This window comes from Phoca vitulina, unplaced genomic scaffold (assembly GCF_004348235.1).
Source record: "Phoca vitulina isolate PV1807 unplaced genomic scaffold, GSC_HSeal_1.0 scaffold6, whole genome shotgun sequence".
In the NCBI taxonomy this organism is placed as follows: Eukaryota; Metazoa; Chordata; class Mammalia; order Carnivora; family Phocidae; genus Phoca; species Phoca vitulina.
This window is the reverse complement of record NW_022589709.1, coordinates 68,288,438-68,307,015: the sequence shown is the minus strand read 5'-3', so window position 1 is coordinate 68,307,015 and position 18,578 is coordinate 68,288,438. Positions and strand designations below refer to the sequence as shown.

The window sequence follows — 18,578 nt, the reverse complement described above, 5'->3', positions numbered from 1 at the left end:
GAAAACTCTTTTTAATTGTTGATGATGACATAATCACTTTGCTTTGCTTGACATGATCTTGGGGCTGTTCCTTCAGTATCACTCCACTTTAATACTGACAGGACCCTGCTGCTGGTCTTCATTTGGTTCGTCTAATTCCTAGGGTTTTCATTCCCTGCATTTACTTATGGTTGACAGTTATTTTTTTTAAGATTTTATTTATTTATCCTAGAGAGGGCGCGCGCTCGCGCAAGAGCAGGCATGGGAGGGAGGGGCAGAGAATCTCAAGCAGACTCAGAGCTAAGCACACCACAGCCCTACTTGGGGCTCAATCTCACAATCCTAACATCATGACCTCAGCAGAAACCTAGAGTCGGTCACTTAATCGACTGAGCCACCCAGGCACCCCAGTTGATAATTATTTTAATTCACATTTTAAAAAAAGTAACAATGAAATCATTTGCCCTAATATGAAAGAATATGAGCTCTGCCTTTTCACCTACCTAATATCCATCAGGAACTTACCAAAAGTGTTCAGGTAAAGGCAACTTCAAAAAGTCTTTTTGGTTTGCTTCCTTTCTTTTTAACCAAGTAATAAATGTTCATTGGGAAAAACTTAGGAAGCCTTGATCAACAGAAAATTCAAATTAAAAATTAAATTCACCTATATTTCTATCACTTAACACTTTTTATATTTTATTTCCTGCAGGACTTTTTTCTCCATGCACATATGAACACATTTTTAACAGACACAGTGCTGTTAGGTCTATGTTTTTACTAAATGTACTCTAGACATCTTTCCATGTCATTAAAAAAATTGTTTAATCTGTAATGTTTAAAACGTTGATAACACATGCCATCTGCAATGTTCATTCACCAGACTTTCACTATATTCCAACCAGTGAAGGCAATTTTACATTTTGTAGTCAGATATTACAAACTCAAAGGTTAAGCTGTGTTTTCGTGCCATCTGCAATTCCGTCACCCCTTCCTGAATTCTGATTTACTCCTTAGGATTCTGTGTCCCCCTTCTTTTCTCACTCTCTCTCCTCCCCTACTGCCCTCATCAAGGCGATTGTCGGCTAGTGGGGGAAATAAGTCAGGTCCATAAATACTCACTACTAGAGGCAAATAAAAGGGCAAATAGAAGGACTTCCAAATTCAGAAGAAGATTCCTTCAGTCAGTCTGCAAATACACTGACACACCTGAATGCAAAGGAATTAAGAAAACCCTTCTATTCCTTACTTATTTTTTCTCCTTTCAAGGGTAGCAACAGGGAAAAAAAAAAAGGAGGTGATATCCTTTCTCTCTCTTTTTACAATTGGAAAAACCAAAAACGCTAATGGACAGGATACGTGTTCACGTCACCCAGCTAGTTGTTAGCTAAGCAGAGATTAGACTTGTGATTTCTGAATCCCAGGTTTGTGCTTTCACAGCGGCACAATGGTTCATCCTAAAAAAATACCTAAACAATACTCCCATACAAAACTGTGGGAAAAGAATCCTTGTCAAGTCAAGGGATTCTCTAATTTTTTTACAACAGCAAAACATGTCCTGAAAAATGGAAGGGAATAAAAAAGATAATCCTGTATCCTTTCATTTGATTTTTTCTTTCAAGTACAGCTATATTTATACCTTGATTAAAATATCACACAAATGTTGGGCAACCCTCTTGGGTCCCCTCCCTCCTCAGGAGCTTTGTATTATCACTTTGCTATCGTACAATAAACCTTGCTTTGCTGCCCACAAAAAACAAACAAACAAATAAATAAAGATAAAAAATAAATACCACACAAATGCAAACTGGGCTTCCAACATGATCTCTAAAAAGAAAAATCTAGAAAGTGACTTTCCGAATGTGTGAGAGCAAATATTTTATGTGCCAGAGAATGTTCCTGCCTGAGGGGTCTATTTACCACACATTCATAATGTCAAATGGAAAGAGACTTTAAATATAATCAAATATAACCCTTTAAATAACCTAGAAACCCTCTTAATAACATCTCTGTCAATCAATCATTTACCTTGTGCTTGAACATTGGCAATTATTAGATGAAGCATCTGGGTTGAAATCAAGAAAAAGTAAACACAGTATCTTTATGCACTGGACTGACTAATTAGTCCAGCAGCATACCAAATTATATGTCTTTTAAGCTGTATGGCTTGGATTTAATGAGTTGTTTCCTGAGTTGAATGTCAACATCTCTCTCTCTCTCTCTCTCTCTTTCACACACACACACACACGTACACAGTGAAGGAGGAAAATGATCAAAAGCCAATACTGCTATATTATCTTGGGAAGTATTTATTATGACACAAGACCGACAGAAAACATGATGGGCAGTCACAGACTCCTAAACCTCTAGGTTTCCGGCTGACTTTCCTTTTACTTACAGGGAAATAAGGAGTTTAAGAGATTTGCCAGGGTTTTATAGGTTTCTGCCTGAGTGGCATTTGACTATGCACAGAAAGGGAGAAAATTTACAGATTATTTAATACAGAGGTTGGAGTAGTAATAATCACAGCTCAAAAAAGGGAAAACAATGTGAAGGCAGGCAAATCAGAATCAATACTCTCATCAAATACTCAATGACCTTTCCCCTCTGGATTTATATTTTTCCTCATTTTCTGGGATGCTTTTTATGCATTAAATACAGAAAAAAATAATAATGAAAAGAGTCCCTTGACTGTGTAACTGGAATCAATGTATCTAACATGTTTCCCAGTACTTACTGTGCACATCGCCTCATTAGATTGACTGCCACGAAGGGTTCAAACAGGAAAAAAAAACTTTAGAAAGCCATTCATGATTTTCTCTTCGGGATTTAACGGTCATTCCATACTTGTCTTATGGTCTCTTTCCTAATACATCCCAAGTGAAAAAGTTTCAGGTATGCTGGAATTCTGAGTCCAGCAAGAAAATATTTGCTGCAAAGTGCTTGGTTTATGTGGTTTTGTTTTGCTTCACTTTGAAAATCCATATTCTGCATTATTCTCTGATAAAGGCCAGTAGTGGCTTGATTCCCTGTCGCTGTAACATTCTTTTTTAACTTCAAGGAAAAGGCAGAGTACAATGCCCCTCCCACACTTCCAGGTCCATAAACTCAATCTTCGTGAATTTGCTGTCTTTCTTCATTTGTGCTCCTTGATTGATGTTCTTAACCAAGTTTTCTTGGTTAGATGTTCACGTTTGATACCCAATTTGCAAATGTTCTCACGTTCTGATAAAGTCGCTGTGTCTCTTGGCATGATTTTAGTGTCTAAGTGCTTACTGCTTTACTATATACTTTTAAGAATGAGTCTTACTCATCTTTGTAGATTTCCCACTCTCTACTCCTCCACATATACACCTGAGAGAATACATCATAGGTGTTAGAATTATTTTTAAATTTAAGTATTTCTTTGTATTAAAAGCCTGACCACAAATCTAAAGAACACTCATTTGCATTCAGTTTGAAGAAAATATTCAAGTTCCATTTTAATTCAAAATATTCAAATATATCCCTAGTTTTTAATTGAACAGGTTTACCAGGTGATGTCATGAAGAAAAATAGGTAACCATTACTTAGTAATTCACATAAGAAACAAGATATTTGAGTTACCTTAAGATTCATCACTGAGATAGGTTTGCTCACATAATATTAAAATACACAATCTAGGGGCACCTAGGTGGCTCAGTCGGTTGACTGTCCCACTCTTGATTTCAGCTCAGATCATGATCTCAGGGTCCTCGGATGGAGCCCAGCGTTGGGCTCCGCACTCAGGGGGTAGTCTGTTTGAGGATTCTCTCTCTCCTTCTGCCCCTCACCCAGCTCACATTCTCACTCACTCTCTCTCTCTCTCTCTCTCTCTCTCCCTAAAATAAATAAATAAATCTTAAAAAAAAAGAATGCTATAATAATCCTTGTTTAAGGTTTCCAATAAAAATGAATTATGACTGAATCACATGGAGTTAAGCTTGGAGTTCTGTCCTATTAATACTGAGTCTAATAAACTACTGTGAACTAAAACCACTCAAGACTATGACAATAAGATGAATATCCAAGTGAAAATTGAAAAATTTAGCTTTTAAAGAAATTAGGTATTTGGCACATAGAATATCAACTTTATCAATTATATCATTGAGTTTTCAAACTATTTTGTGACACGATTTTGTTCTCAAAACTTTAGGAGGAGGACATCCAGTGGGTATTCTGTGTAGAGAGCCTGTATCTTGTTCTCTTAGCCATTCCCTTCTCTCTGCGGCTCACCAGAACACTGTTGTTGTATGTAGACACCAGTTTGGAACCTCTGATCCAGAGAGAGCAAATCTTCCATGTTCCAGAAGCCCTGCAGAGTCACTTCAGATAGTTAAATATTTGGGTTTATGGATGTTTTACCGATTTTGATGACAAAATCTGTCATTTAAAAAATTTACATTTTGCTAATTAAATAAGTAAAATACATTTTAGTAAATTTGGAAATCATAAAAAACTCAATGAAGAAATTTTTCATAAAGTCACCACCCAGAATTAATTCTTGTTAATATTTTGATGTACACTATTTTAGTCTTTTAAAAAACATATATGTGTTTGCATATTTTTTTCTCTTTTCATAAAATTGGGATCAAATTCCCTCTTTTGATTTTTGAGCTTTTAACTTAAAAGACATATCTTACATATTGTTCTATGTTACTAAACCTTTTTCTACAACATACTGTTTGAAGGGCCTCTTTGTATTCCACAGCTGGGGTAGGTCACAGTTCCTTTGTCATATATATTGGATCTATACAGAGACAGATAAATCAAGGTTTCAGTGTTTTGTCACCCAAACCTATTCTTGTCAAAACTCCTGCTATTCACTATAAGCAAAAATTGAAAAAAAAAAGTCTTATGTTGCATGAATTTTAGCACCATGAACTATAAGAGCACAGAAACTGTATTGTTCATAGCATTAAGTTCTGGGATTTGTGCTGCTCAGTCTATTTTGCACTTGGGGATTTTTTTTTCCAGAGATAAATTCCTGTAAAACTGCTCTCTGAATCTCTTTAGAGGAAAAGAAAATGTTCATAGTTTACAGAACTGTGGAAACACAGCACAAAATGTTTTCTTGCTCCTTTGTTACTTGAAAAAAGTAGGAAGGAAAACTAGGTAATTTTCTTTTATTAAAATACATTTAATGCCTATTTAAAATTTTGCTTTAAAAAGAGAATCCCAGACTATATTGTACAAATACACACAACTCATGCATGATCAAATAGTTACTTAAACACAAAATCTCTACATGGTTTATAATAGGACTGGGATTCATTCCATCCCTCCCTTGTTTTCTTTCTTCACTGAGGAAATTGGTTATATGGACTTTGTTCTTGAATATATTTTTGCAGAGTGTTGCTATCCTTTACTTAGCAAGAATTGGGTCTTGATTAATATTTAACAACAACAATAACATTAAAATATATTTGCCTTTCTCTTCGCTTTAATTTTCAGGAGCAGAATCAAATTTTCATTACAAAAGGGAACTAATTAGCATATCAGTTAAGAGCGACCTGGGATAGGAATCTGACATACTTGGGTTCAGAGTCCGCTTCCAGCAGTCACTAGTTAGATAATCTTGAGAAAGTATTACGTTGCTTTATCTCAATAAACCTTAGTTTCATTTTGTATAAAATAGGAATACTATTACTTTCTTGAAAGCATGTTGGTGCGGGGTATGGGATGACTTTAGTGCAATGCTTGGCATCTAGGCAAAGTAGTAAAACAAAAAACAACACAGTAACCACTGACATTAATGTCAAAATATGTTTTGAAAGTAATTTTTTTAGACATTTTTAAATCCAAATTCAGTCTAAAAAGTAGATCAATATGCCTCAATAATTTTTATTTGTTAATGGGAACATTATTGCATTTGGCTCATCAAATGAAAGATATACCTTGGGAGAGAAAGGTAGGATTAAATATTGATTCAAAACCATCCTCATCAGCATGTGCATCCAGAGTTCAGGCTTATTAGCTAGAAGCTATAGTGGTCACTTCACAAAAACAGAGCAGACTTCTGCTGGCAACGGTGGGGCTAGTTACACATTCTGTGTGTTAACAGGTGCTAACGTTCTATTAAATTTGACCCTTTTTCCTTATAAAAATATAAGTTCCTTTTGGACAGGGACCGGAGTCTCTGAACTTCACTTAAGCTCTTGTAGTGTTAGTGATGATGATGATGATGATGATGATGATGATGATGATGATACACACGTGGGAACTATTTATTCATACCCCCGCCCAAAGCTCTTGATTTATCTAGTTGTTTCCAGATACAGACACACACACCTAGATTATATGTGAAAAGAAGAACCTGGGAGGAAGAACCAAAGACCTTAAGTTACTTAGCACCTGAATTAGGGCTTAGAGGCCAAGTCAGATCATGTCATAATTCTTTGGCCCTGATTCATGTGACTGATATATCATTTGGTTGTTTGGGACTGGATCTTAACAGAAAAAAATTTCTGAAGTAAAGAAATCTGGATTTGAGTTCCATACTTTTCAATTAGTCATTAGGTGATGCTAACTAAGCACAAGTAGACACTTTGAACTTTACTCTTAGGATGATTATAAATAATATAATGTAATATCAAATAATGTAACATAATATACAACATCTTCTCTACTTGTATGTCTGTGAGAATTTGAAGTATCAAAAGTTCTTTGTAACTTATAAAATAAAGTTTTAAACACATATTGTGAAAAAATGTCTTAGCTTACTAATTATAAAAAAGTTGAATAATTGTTGGAGCATAAAAGGAAACACTTGAAGTTGCAAATTATCATTGTGTCATTGTGATTGCCCAAAAACCAGATCAACAGCATTAAAGTTCACAGAGATAGTTTATTTTTATCAAATGCTTATCTGCTGGGTCATTTTTTACATTTTCAGCTTCTATATTAATGAAATCTGGATATTTCCCTGAAGAACAAAAACCATGTTTTACTGGAAATAACATGGTGTAGTGAAATGAAAATGGGCTAAATAAGAGTTAAGACCCCAATTGCCTCAACTGCCAAAGAGTTAAAGTGAATCAAATGAAGGGGCAGGAGGCTTGGGAGTCAATGAAGCACACACTGTAGAGCACAAGACTCACCAGGAAGAACACCCATTACCCAACTCCAGATGTGTTTGTCATGAAGAGATGTGGGCCTAGTGATGCCACATTTTCTTTCTTTCTTTTTTTTTTTTTAAAGATTTATTTACTCATTTGAGAGATAGAGAGGCAGAGAGAGAGGGAGAGAAATCCTCAAGCAGACTCCCCACTGAGTGTGGAGCCCCATATAGGGCTCAGTCCCAACACCCCGAGATCATGACCTGAGCCAAAATCAAGAAGAGTCAGCTACCTGGCCGACTGAGCCACCCAGGTGCCCCAGATTTTCTTACTTTCTAAGAGGAGGCAGATACTCAGGTGTTTTTTTAAAATGTTAAAATAATATAATCTGGGGATAAAAGTGTGTTTTTAAAAATACTGGGCTGGAAGCATAGATTGTTGTTTACAAGCACTTTACACATGTTTACAAACACTTCCCTGAGCTGGGTCCAGACCACAGGCTCCAGCTTTGAACTACTGTGCTATAAAATCAGATAGATCTTACTTCAATCTCAACTCTAAACTCACTAACTGAATGACTCTGGCTAAGAAATTTAACCTATCCAAGCTTCATTTTCCTCTTGCAAAGTGGGAAGAACAATGCCTCTGTTGTGAGGATTGCAAAAATGGACATGGATGAAAACAGTCTAATAGATACAGAATAGGTACTCAATACAGCTCTTTTTCTCTTTTTGTGGATGACTTAGAAAAAGTAAGTTGTTCTGTTTTCTCCTTTTCATTCTTGTTATACTCGGAGCACGTCAGATATGCGTGTTATTAAGAGGGTCAGGGTTATCTCATTCATTGTTGGAATAAACTGTTTTACTTGAATTATAAAGAAAATTTTAAATGATGGATGTCCCCAATTCTAAAGAATAGAGACGAGTCAGCATCAAGTCTGAAATTTTTTTCAGATTGACTCAGGCTTCTTTGCAAAACGACAGTCTCCTGAACAAAATGCTTTTCCACAATTTTATCTGCTCCTTCTCTGTCATAAAGATCCTTTTGTTAGTCAAACAGCATTTAAGGACATCAAGAATGTGGTAAGTGATGGCACCATATGAACTAAGAATGAATCAATTCTGCTTAGATTACAGTTAACTATACAGCCAAAGATCGATGTTTCAAAGCAAGACGATTACATAAAATAAATTTAGACAGTTAATGTGTTCCAACTATACAAATGTTAGTGAAAGTTCAGTAAGCAAATGACCAGTGACTGACTAGCAATATTAATCTTGCCTCTTTCCTACCTTCCAGAGCCATTTAGGTCTGATTTCAAAAAATGTAAATAAAGTGAAAGGAGAAAAATATAAAATCATATATTATAGTTAAAAGAGATTAGACAGTATGTGCAGTCAAACTTGTCCAAACAAAAGCACTGGTATGAATCAGGCATGTTTAAGCATGCATTTAGAGACTGGGCTCATTTAAATCTATAGGGATAAAAACCTAATGGTCACAAAATGGTGGAAGAATCAATTTCCCTTATACCAGGCTATTTTCCTGGTGTCAGAGGGTAGCACTGCACCTGTGGATCCCCAAATGTGCACAGTCTAGCTAAGAAGAGAGCAAGGTGACTAAAATGTTCCTTCTATGTAAAACTAACTAGGGTGAGGGGTTCCTTGTTCCATCATTTTTTAAAAGCTAGGGTTTATTTTTAATGATTGCTGATGTTTTAGGCATCTGGCTCAAAACACTACAAATTCTACACTTTGTAGCTGCTTTTATTCAATGAAGTGTTTTAAAAATAAAAGTAAATCATAATTTAAATGTTTTCCTTAAGAAATCAAAATCATATATTTTCTAAAATGTAAAATTCATTTTATGGTTAACTAATTGCCACTTAAATTCCTCCTTAACAGATGTAGGAGACAGAGACTGAACCAGGGGAGTGGGAGTAATTCTAGGTCTAGGTAACCAGAGAGCAGAGCAGATGATGGAGAAACCCCAGTAATTCCAGAGTCTACATCTTCATAATCTGAATTAGCTAGGAAATTCATAAGAAAGCAAATATGGGATCTATAATATCTTCAAAACACTTAGATCCTTCTCTCTGTCTTATCAGTACCAATTAGCAGAATTTCGAGAATTCTCATGAGAATTCAGAGTGTTGATTTTTTGTACACCTCCAGGTTGGGAACTGTCATATAAAAAATTATTGTCAATTGTCTTGCTATTCTTTTAATGGCTCCTTGGTAGAATGGTACCCATGAGTACAGAATGGTACTCATTTAATAAGTATTCTGACTAGTTGTTTTCATCAGCATCCTTGCATTAAAAAAAGTGGCTTTTGTTCTGGAAAATATGTTTAAAGTACATATATCTGACCTAAGAATAGTTTATGGGACACAATATGGATCAGTAATGACCACAGAGTATCAACTCAGCTTATTTTTGGAAGGTACCTCTCTCCATGAAATGCTGCACAAGAAAGGACCAGATAAGGAATGTGGGTAAGAAACATTTGCTTGGTTTACATTTTCCATTGTTGTGATACTGGTAGCATTTTCCAGGGGCATATTTCCAGTTTGGAACAGAAGCCATGAGGGAAAATATCACCCTTTTTTCTTGAGCACATGCTCACAAAGCTTTTTTAGAGTCCCAATGATCTCAGCAAATTTCCTTCTTGAAAATAACCAGCGAATTGTTTTCTGACCAAATAGTGTCAACTAAACTTAGTCAGACTAGGGCGCCTGGGTGGCTCAGTTGGTTAAGCGACTGCCTTCGGCTCAGGTCATGATCCTGGAGTCCTGGGATCGAGTCCCGCATCGGGCTCCCTGCTCAGCAGGGAGTCTGCTTCTCCCTCTCCCGCTCCCCCCTCTTGTGCTCTCTCTCTCACTCTCTCTCTCAAATAAATAAATAAAATCTTTTAAAAAAAAAAAAAAAAAAAAAAAACTTAGTCAGACTTGGTTTTCTATGTATATTTTTGCTGCAGTTAGACTCCAGAATTTCAAGCATTGCAGTAAATGATCTTGATTTAGATTTAAACAAAGAAAGGGAACAAAGACTTCTACCTCATACTTAAGTTTCTGAACTTCCATGAAAGCAAAATGCTGTCTTAATTTATCTTTTGAGTAAGATTATTACTTCCATTTCTGTTTAGTCTTAATTTCTGGATACAGATATGAAGGGATGATTTATTTACAATTAGTGAATTTACTAGAGTGGATTTCCAGAATAGCAAAAGAACTGTGAGTGTGGATCATGTAATTTGATGTTAATAATAATTAAATTACTAATTTACTTTAAGAAATTCAGTGAATCCAAAGGTATTTCCTTACTGGTGGTGTCATTATTTCTGACTTGCAATTTAGTTTTGAAAGGGAATAAAAGGAGCCACAGAAATGTTCCCAGCTTTTCTTATTTATGTCATAGCACGTAGTGAACAAGTTTTAATTAGGGATTTTTAAAGTGTTGTGATTTATTGCCTTTAAGAATTTGATTTCCCTTTATCAGAATCTTAGAATCCTGAGAATGTCACAGATATGAATACAATCCACTTTGTTTTTACAGCCAAAATAAAAAGATGAATAATCACTGTCCAAAGAACTACCAGTGGAAAGCCATAGGGCAGAGGTCCTTCAGGAGACCATCCATCCATCCATCCATCCAGTCAGTCAACCAACGTTAATTAAACACATATGTTGTGCTATGAGATTTGTCATTAGTGGTTTCATTTTCTGCCCACTTAGAGCTTACAATCTACTGAAGGGTAAGGAAAATCAAGTAAGCAAATAAATAGCTCTATAATTACGACTTTGATAAATGCTATGAAGGAAACCCACAGGGTGCAGAGGATAATAATGGAGATACACTTAAGGAAACCTCTCCAAAGAGTTATATTTAAAGCTCAAACTTAAAGTATAAGGAGATTCCAACCATTCATATATTAAAAGGGGAAGAGTCAGATGACTGGCCTTTTATTTTATTTTCTTTTTTCGAGAGAGATTGCCAAGATGTGTGAGCTGGGGAGGGGTTGTGAGACAGAGCCCCACCTTGGGCTTCCACTCAGTGTGGAATCTGCTTGGGATTCTCTATCTCTCCTTTTCCCTCTGCCCCTCCACTTGTGCGCTCATTCTATCTCTAAAAAAAAATAAAAAATAAAATAAATAAAATAAATAAATATGCTTTCATAGAGAATTTGACTTGGACACAGAGATTAAGACTGTAGGATGCCACTACCATACTGAGGAAAAATGACAAAATTCTGGAAGAAATTTATTTTTGTTTTTTTGCTTGTTTGTGTGCTTATGCATGCATCTGATGACATTTTCTGTGATTCAGACAAAGATTTCATTGACTTGGGCTTAAAACTCACTCATTATGAGCACACAAGAGATAACCAAGGTTAATTTAATACCCATTGTGAGATGTAGTGGCAGGTCAGGGTAACAGATGTCAGATTTCCTGAAAATAATGCTTGACTCACAGCTGCTGTAAACCAAGCAGGATCTACCTGTGTCATGACAAGTATTTAAAACAAAGTATAAAGACCCCCAAGTGGGGAAAAAACATCTTGAATCATCATGGAAAAATGCATATAGAGATTAAAAATTTAGTAGAGACATATTTCGTTGACATGGAATGACAGTCACCTTATAAAAAGTAAAAGAACTGCAAAACAATGCTTAGAGTATGCTCCCATTAATGAAATTGTATGTCTGAGTGTGCTTATATTCACATGTAAAAAAAATCTAGAAGGAAAATTTCCAAAATGCTAACAGTAATTATTTCTTGATGGTAGGCTCATGTGTGATTTCCTTTTTAATTTTTTTCTTTTCTTTTTATACATTTCTGTATAACCTTTTTTTTTGTTTATCACAATGATGTATTTTTTAAATGTGGAAAAAAAAAACCTTTAAAAGATAAAATTTAATTGTATTGGTGAATATTGATTTAAAGCAGACTGTCTTTAGTGTGACAGATCTCACTTGTACTGCAAGCTAATTAATTTTAAAGGACACTTCCCAAATGTGGAATGATAGTTCAGATGGCATAATTTGCTCTTTGGCCAGTGTTGAATGCCAAATAGTCAGACACAGAGTATGTGCCTAGCGCATTAGCAAAAAAAGAAAGACACACACACAAAAAATATATTTTTAGAGAAAAGTATTAAACTTTTGAAATTTCAGAAAAGTGTAAAAGCATTTGCCTAGGGAAAATATTAGAAAGTTGATGAACTGATGTACAACTTTTTTATTTTTATAGATTTATTTATTTATTTGAGAGAGAGAGAGTGAGTATGGGCCGTGCAAGCGGGGGGAGGGGCAAAAGGAGAGGGAGAGAAGCAGACTCCCCAGTAAGCATAGAACCTGAGGAGGGGCTCGATTTCAGAACCCTGAGATCATGACCTGAGTGGAAACCAAGAGGTTTCCGGCACCCCATGATGTACACTATTTAATGATTTAATATCATTTTTAATTTTAAGAATATGTAGGTGAAAAGATGCTTAGGACATATAGGTGGGAGGTATGGCTGAGTTTTTTTCAAGATCCAGGATCTATAGGAATCTTAATTTGGTCCTAAGCACAGAAAAAAATTATGTTACCTCCTAACCTGGATGTCACTAAAAATAAAGACAATACTTAGCCGTAAAATAAGGGCACCTCAATCCAATGAAGTTCTGATTCTTCCCAGACAAATGCTTCTATGCTTTTCTAAAATATCAAGAATCCCAGCTTTTCTCCAAAATTTTTGTGTGCACCATTTTTGGGTGGGGGGGTGGAGGTTGATACCCTAAGCATACATTTAGTCTATTAGCAATTCAATATGATCAAAAAGCAAATCATGACACCTGACATATTCAAATAAAAATTCAAATAAAATGAGTCACATTTAATGCAGATTTACCATATTTGATATTTTTAAATTCTAATTAGCAAGATAATATGTTAAATGTTCTAACATGGCAGATTTGGGCTCATGGGATTTGGAATCCAGGTCCAATTAGACCATTTACCAAACCCAAACCTGGACAAGTCTAACTTCTCTGAGCCTGTTTCCACTTATTTAAAATAGTTATGATGACACAGTTTTACTGGCACGATAGAATTTGGGGGAATATTAGATGAGAAATAAAGAATGTAAAATGACTTTGAGAACTACAAAAGATTATATTAATAATATAAGGTATAATGGTGGTACTTATTACAACTGTATTGTTTTCACATCTGTATATCTTGTATACCCCAAGGAATCCTATGTCGCTAGGATATGCAAATTGTTCTAGTCATATAAGAGCTCTACAAATAGTTTGATTATATGATTGATTGCTCTTGTGTAAAAACACATTTTTAACTGATAGAGTAATACTTGGGATATAAAACAGGAGGAATTGTAACTGACCTCTCATAGTAACACTCAAGTATAAATCTGGTTTATTTATTTCAGAAAAAACAGAATGTTGAGTTATGTTGAAACTTCCATGATAAATTCGGTTTTCTTTTAGGTTACAATCATGGAAAACAAAGAATTAATCCTTTTATGAACCTATGAGAAATGTAAAAAATGGTTTTGTCTCTTCTAAGTCATCCTGATGGAGAGTAGAGCATGTACATAAAATTGAAATATGTTCTGAGGTCACTTGAAGAAATAAGGAACATCCTATCACAAAGTGAGGAATTAGATAATGTATGTTTTACTCCAATTAAAACAAGTTTTACTAAAGTTTAAATGCCAGTCAAAATATTTAATATTCCAATAAGAATGGCATTTCCAAAACAGTGTTTGAGAAATCGGGAATTAATTAAATTAGAATATTGCTAAACAATACATTTAAACAATAACTCACAGGTATCCTTCATATACTTTGTTCTTTCCAACATCACCTTATGGCTCTTGAATTATTTTGGATCTAGACCCCACTCAACCCCATTTTAGTTTTCAAAATTAGCAATACAAAAGGGAATAATTTTAATATGGCTGTTAAATATCACATTCCAAAAGTTGCTGAAAAAGGACTCTTATGAAGAGGCCAGTGTTCAGTTCCCTGCATCGTGACAAGATAACATATATTTTCCAAGCAGATGGTCAATCAACTTCTTTAAAAATATCCAAATTCTGTAACTTAGAAGCCCATTGCAAAATAGAGCCTTACTGTTACAGATCTAGAAGTACCAGATATTAAACAACCAAAGCACACTCTAAAATGGGCAATTTACACTAGAAAAAGCCAGAGAAGTTTTTGAGAAAGAATCTAGCCTACTCCATCCCAAATAAATGCATGTCTAGGTCATACTCTCAGAGGTTTTGGTGAAAGAAGAATGCACTGCTTTATCTGGTTGCTCAGTTGACAACTCAACTTTGCTATCAGGAAGTTCCACATCCTCTATTTCTAATCCTCATTTTTCCTAATGAAGTTGAAGCTCACTGACTATATTTTAGGTTCCAAACAACCCCCAGCTCTTCTGAAACAAATGATTGTCATCTCTTAATTTTCTCTTCTCCTAATGAAATAATCCTAGTCTCCTTATCCTTTGTTAGAGAATACAACTTGTAGTCCTTTAAACACACTTCACTTTTGTGTGGCCCCTTAGTAAAGGCCATAAAATTGTCTTAAGCTGTGGGATCAAACACTAGGTCTAAGATTCCCATCAGGGTCTGACCACATAGGTAAAACATGCTACTACTGATAGTTCTGTGCTGACAGCCTACAGTCATTGGCCTCTGCCTAAACTGTACCAACTTCACCTATAAAACCACAACCCAATGAAAACTCAACACAAAGGAAATAAAACAAAGCCCCAAGATAGCTGTTTTCATTGCATGAAACAGGGTCAACTAAATGTGTCTTTATTTTTTAAAGCTTATTATAGATATATCTGAAATTTTAATTTTTGGAAGTCAAAAGTTATCATTAAAAGATTTAGGATGCAGTGTGTCATAAAAATTTTATGTGACATATAAGCCCAGTACTTCTTTCCTTGCTCTACTTTATTTAGTTATAATTAGGCACACGATAGCATGACTTTACAGAGTTGTGAATCTATGTAATATACAAGATGCCGTGAGCATATTAAATCCATTCTTCCCATTAAGTCTTCCTATATATAAACCAAATAGAACATTTATTCTCTGAGAAATTAAAACTATAAACTTCATTCAAATACATGTAAAAATTTAAAATGAAGAAGGGGCAGCAGTGTGTAAAATAAAATGCAAGATTAAGATAAAAAATGTTACTTAACATTATAAAAAATGTTTGCACTGACAATGATGTTTGAGAAGAGATCGATGGATAAAACTAGTCCATATGATGAATGTAATAAATACACTTTTACCTGCAAGGATTTTTCTGGCTTTAATTTAATTAAATCCATTCTCCTGGGTAGTAATGGAGTCCTGTACCCTACTCATCTCAGGCATCTTCAGTCTCCTAAGCTGCCTTAAAGCCTTGACATAATAAAAGGTCAAGCAGATCCTAGTAAGCATTTGTAAACTACAACAGCCCCCCATTTTGGGCTCACTCTCTTGTTTCATTTCATTGTATAAGTAGGCTAATTTGGGAATAGCTAGGGTACTTGGGAACACCTAGATTTTCAAAAAAATCCCACTTTCCTACTTAACCACCTAAAGAAGTGACCCATAATACAACATTTGAGAGAACTGTAAAATGGTGCCTGGATACTGAAGGAATGAAGACCAAATAGCAAGCAGCACTATCACATAAAATGAATGCATTTCACCTTCCAGCTCATGTGTGCTTCCTGGGACACAAGGCACAAACATGAAAGGGATGGAGCAGAATTTCGAGAAAACTGATTTGTTTCAACATTGACTTGGCAAGATGCTGAACACAAAATAACACCTCAAGGCACCTCCCTTTCCCATCATTGTAAATTCAGGGCTCTCAAGTCACCCCCCCCCACACCCCAGCAAAACCAATTAAAAATAAAGAAAAGAGGGAGGCTATGAATTTGCATCTGGTACTAAGATACAGATTAAATGATAGGCATCTGTCCTAATTGGTCACAATGAAACTAAGGGACAATAACAAGAATAAATCTCACATTAATCCAAATGAAGCCAATGAATAATACAAACCAGAAGCACAGTTTCAAAAATATGCAATTACCTCCAAGCATGCAAGGGCATTTATAACCCATAAATATGATTGCAGAGCACAGTATGCATATAAATATATTTCATAAATGCACTACTTATGCTAAGAAACATGTGTATATATGATATGCAAATCCATAGGATATACATTTGTATGTTTACAATCACATCTACCTACTAAAAATCAAACTCCATCCAGCAAATGGTTTCTCAACAAGAGTACATTAGAATATGAAATAGAATGCTAAATTCTGAGGCCACCTTTTCTTAGCGATAAAGGAAATAAGCAAAATCACCTCATAATTAGGCCGGGAAGCTTAAGAGGCACCAAATGGGTTTCTGAGGAAGGCCCAACCCTGTATGTGAGAGCTGCAAATTAAACGAGTCCTTTCAATAACACCCATTTCTTGTTAGCTCTTTTTCCACCCCCTAATTCTGCTGCTAAGCTTGGAAGGAAAGGAACCAAGTGGCTCAGTCTGCATTCTGAGCCAGTTCAAGATAAAATCAGAACACCATTTTTTCTTTTTTAAACACCGCGGATGTTTTCTTACTTCTCTCTTCCTGGCAACCTTCCTCTCTCTCCATCCCCATCTCTGTCTCCACATCTTCCTCTCCTACTCCGAGGGAGTCATTGTTCAAGTGCTGGCCACAAATGTACACTCAGGTCCTTTAACCGGCAGCTAAACCAAGAAGATAGCCCCACAGTCTCCTACTCACCATGCTGAGACCCGGAGAAGCTGCTGAAAGGAGGGAAAGATGCAAACTGAATCCATTTTCCTTGTGACCGAGTCGGATGCAGCCTCCGAACCCAACATCGGCAGCTGCTGCTGGGATTTTGTTCCCTCGCTCTCTGGTTGGCGATGGTGCGAACAGGAACCACCCTTCCAGCCTCACTAGAGCATCAGCAGTCGAGGCGGCGGGAGCAGCGGCATCACCACCTGCCTCCTCCCTCTTGGAGGATGGGGTGAGCTCAGAAGCAGCCAGGAACTTGCAGCAGACACCTCCTCTGGCTCCTCCTCTCCTGCCCCCTCCCCCAAAGCCCCACCCCTGCTGCGGTAGAGGCTGCCGGTCCCGGCCGCTGCTGGTTGTCATGGCAACGACCAATGGTGAGCCACCAGACTAAGGGGGAGGGGAGATGGGTGAAATGAGCTGCAGGGGCTGGAGGGGAGTGAATTTTGTGCTGCTGCCCTCTGGGATGCTTTTGGTCTCTCCTACCGGGACTCTGGGTCTTTAAAAATGGGGCAAAGGTGTATAGGCACAGGAAGAGAATCATTTAAATGTAGTCCAAATCAAGACTGAAACATACAAAATAACTTAGCTATTTGTTGCACTTACTATGGTTTTCCAACAAAACCTATTAAAATTTGCCATCAGAAAAAAATAATAACAAATGGGGAAAATCATATCGTGTACTGGGAGATTATAATTACTCCAAATATGTTTGTCCTTGATGGTATCTTTTATTCAATGTCACTCAAGACTTAAAAAGCAAAGTAAGTGGCTGGACTTTACAATAAAGTAAGAGTCTGATTCCTTAGCACTACCCTCTGCTTGTTCTTCTCAAGTGAGTCACTTGGTCTCACTGTTTCTCCAGTTCTATCCCTGAACAGGACTTGGAGGTATATGGCACTCCCCTGTGGAAAAGGAAGTTGGAACAGAGGGAACAGAAATTTCTTGAGCAACCACATGGTTCTCAGGAACACCAACCAGTTGGTGGATAGTTCCAAACCTTTGGAATGTCAAACTCCTGGAGTGTTGTTTCCTGCAGAAAATTCTAAGCCATTTTCATGGATGCCATTTTCATGGATGCCTTGGAGTTCCCAAGCCAGCTGGTAGTCAGGATGGTAGGTAGAAAAAAGAAAGTGAAATCAGCAGTGTTCTGAGTTCTTTGAGTTCTGTTTAGTTCTGTTTCTAACTATAAATTATAGATGACACTAGTATTTATCTCATGCAGTAGTTGTAAAGAGTAAATGAAATAATGCATTAATAGCCCTTGGCATGTAGTAAGTGTGTAAATAAATGTTTACTAGTAGTAGTAGTAGTAGTAGTAGTAGTATACTGTAACTGCCTCTTAATTCAAGGGCTCGAGGGAATAGCATGGCAAATTCAGACAAGGCGAGAAAACAATACACGATAGATGTGTTGGTGATGATGATGGCAAAGACAGAGAGATCCTGAAAGAAGAAAAATTCTCTAAAATGTGACAGTCGAGGATATTCTAAGTCTTAAAGGACTTAGATAAATTTCCCAAATTGACACAGCTAATTAATGATACGGCCACAATGAAAACTCTGACCCTTCTAATACTAACATTTGCTCCCCCCCTAATGATCACAATTTTCTGCCACTACTCCATGGAATGGAGATACCCTTTGTTCTTAACCTATAGGGTTATTTATAAGTTCAAATAGGATTAAGGTAATT

The 18,578-nt window shown here is 36.3% G+C and overlaps 1 protein-coding gene across 5 annotated transcripts in view; it reads right to left on the bottom strand.

Moving 5' to 3' along the window:
• JAKMIP2 (janus kinase and microtubule interacting protein 2) overlaps nt 1-17,176 on the bottom strand; it is a 157,351-nt gene extending 140,175 nt beyond the window's left edge. For 4 of the 5 annotated variants that reach the window (XM_032404419.1, XM_032404422.1, XM_032404423.1 and 1 more), the window contains exon 1: nt 16,872-17,176. Coding sequence is in view for 1 of the 5 variants with exons in the window: in XM_032404424.1 (XP_032260315.1) it covers nt 16,872-16,874 (3 nt within the window). In the remaining 4 variants the exon portion in view is untranslated. Of the gene's footprint in view, nt 1-4,676; nt 4,745-16,871 lie in introns of all 5 variants that reach the window. The other variant, XM_032404420.1, reaches the window with a different exon arrangement.
• Nucleotides 17,177-18,578: the final 1,402 nt, after the last annotated feature.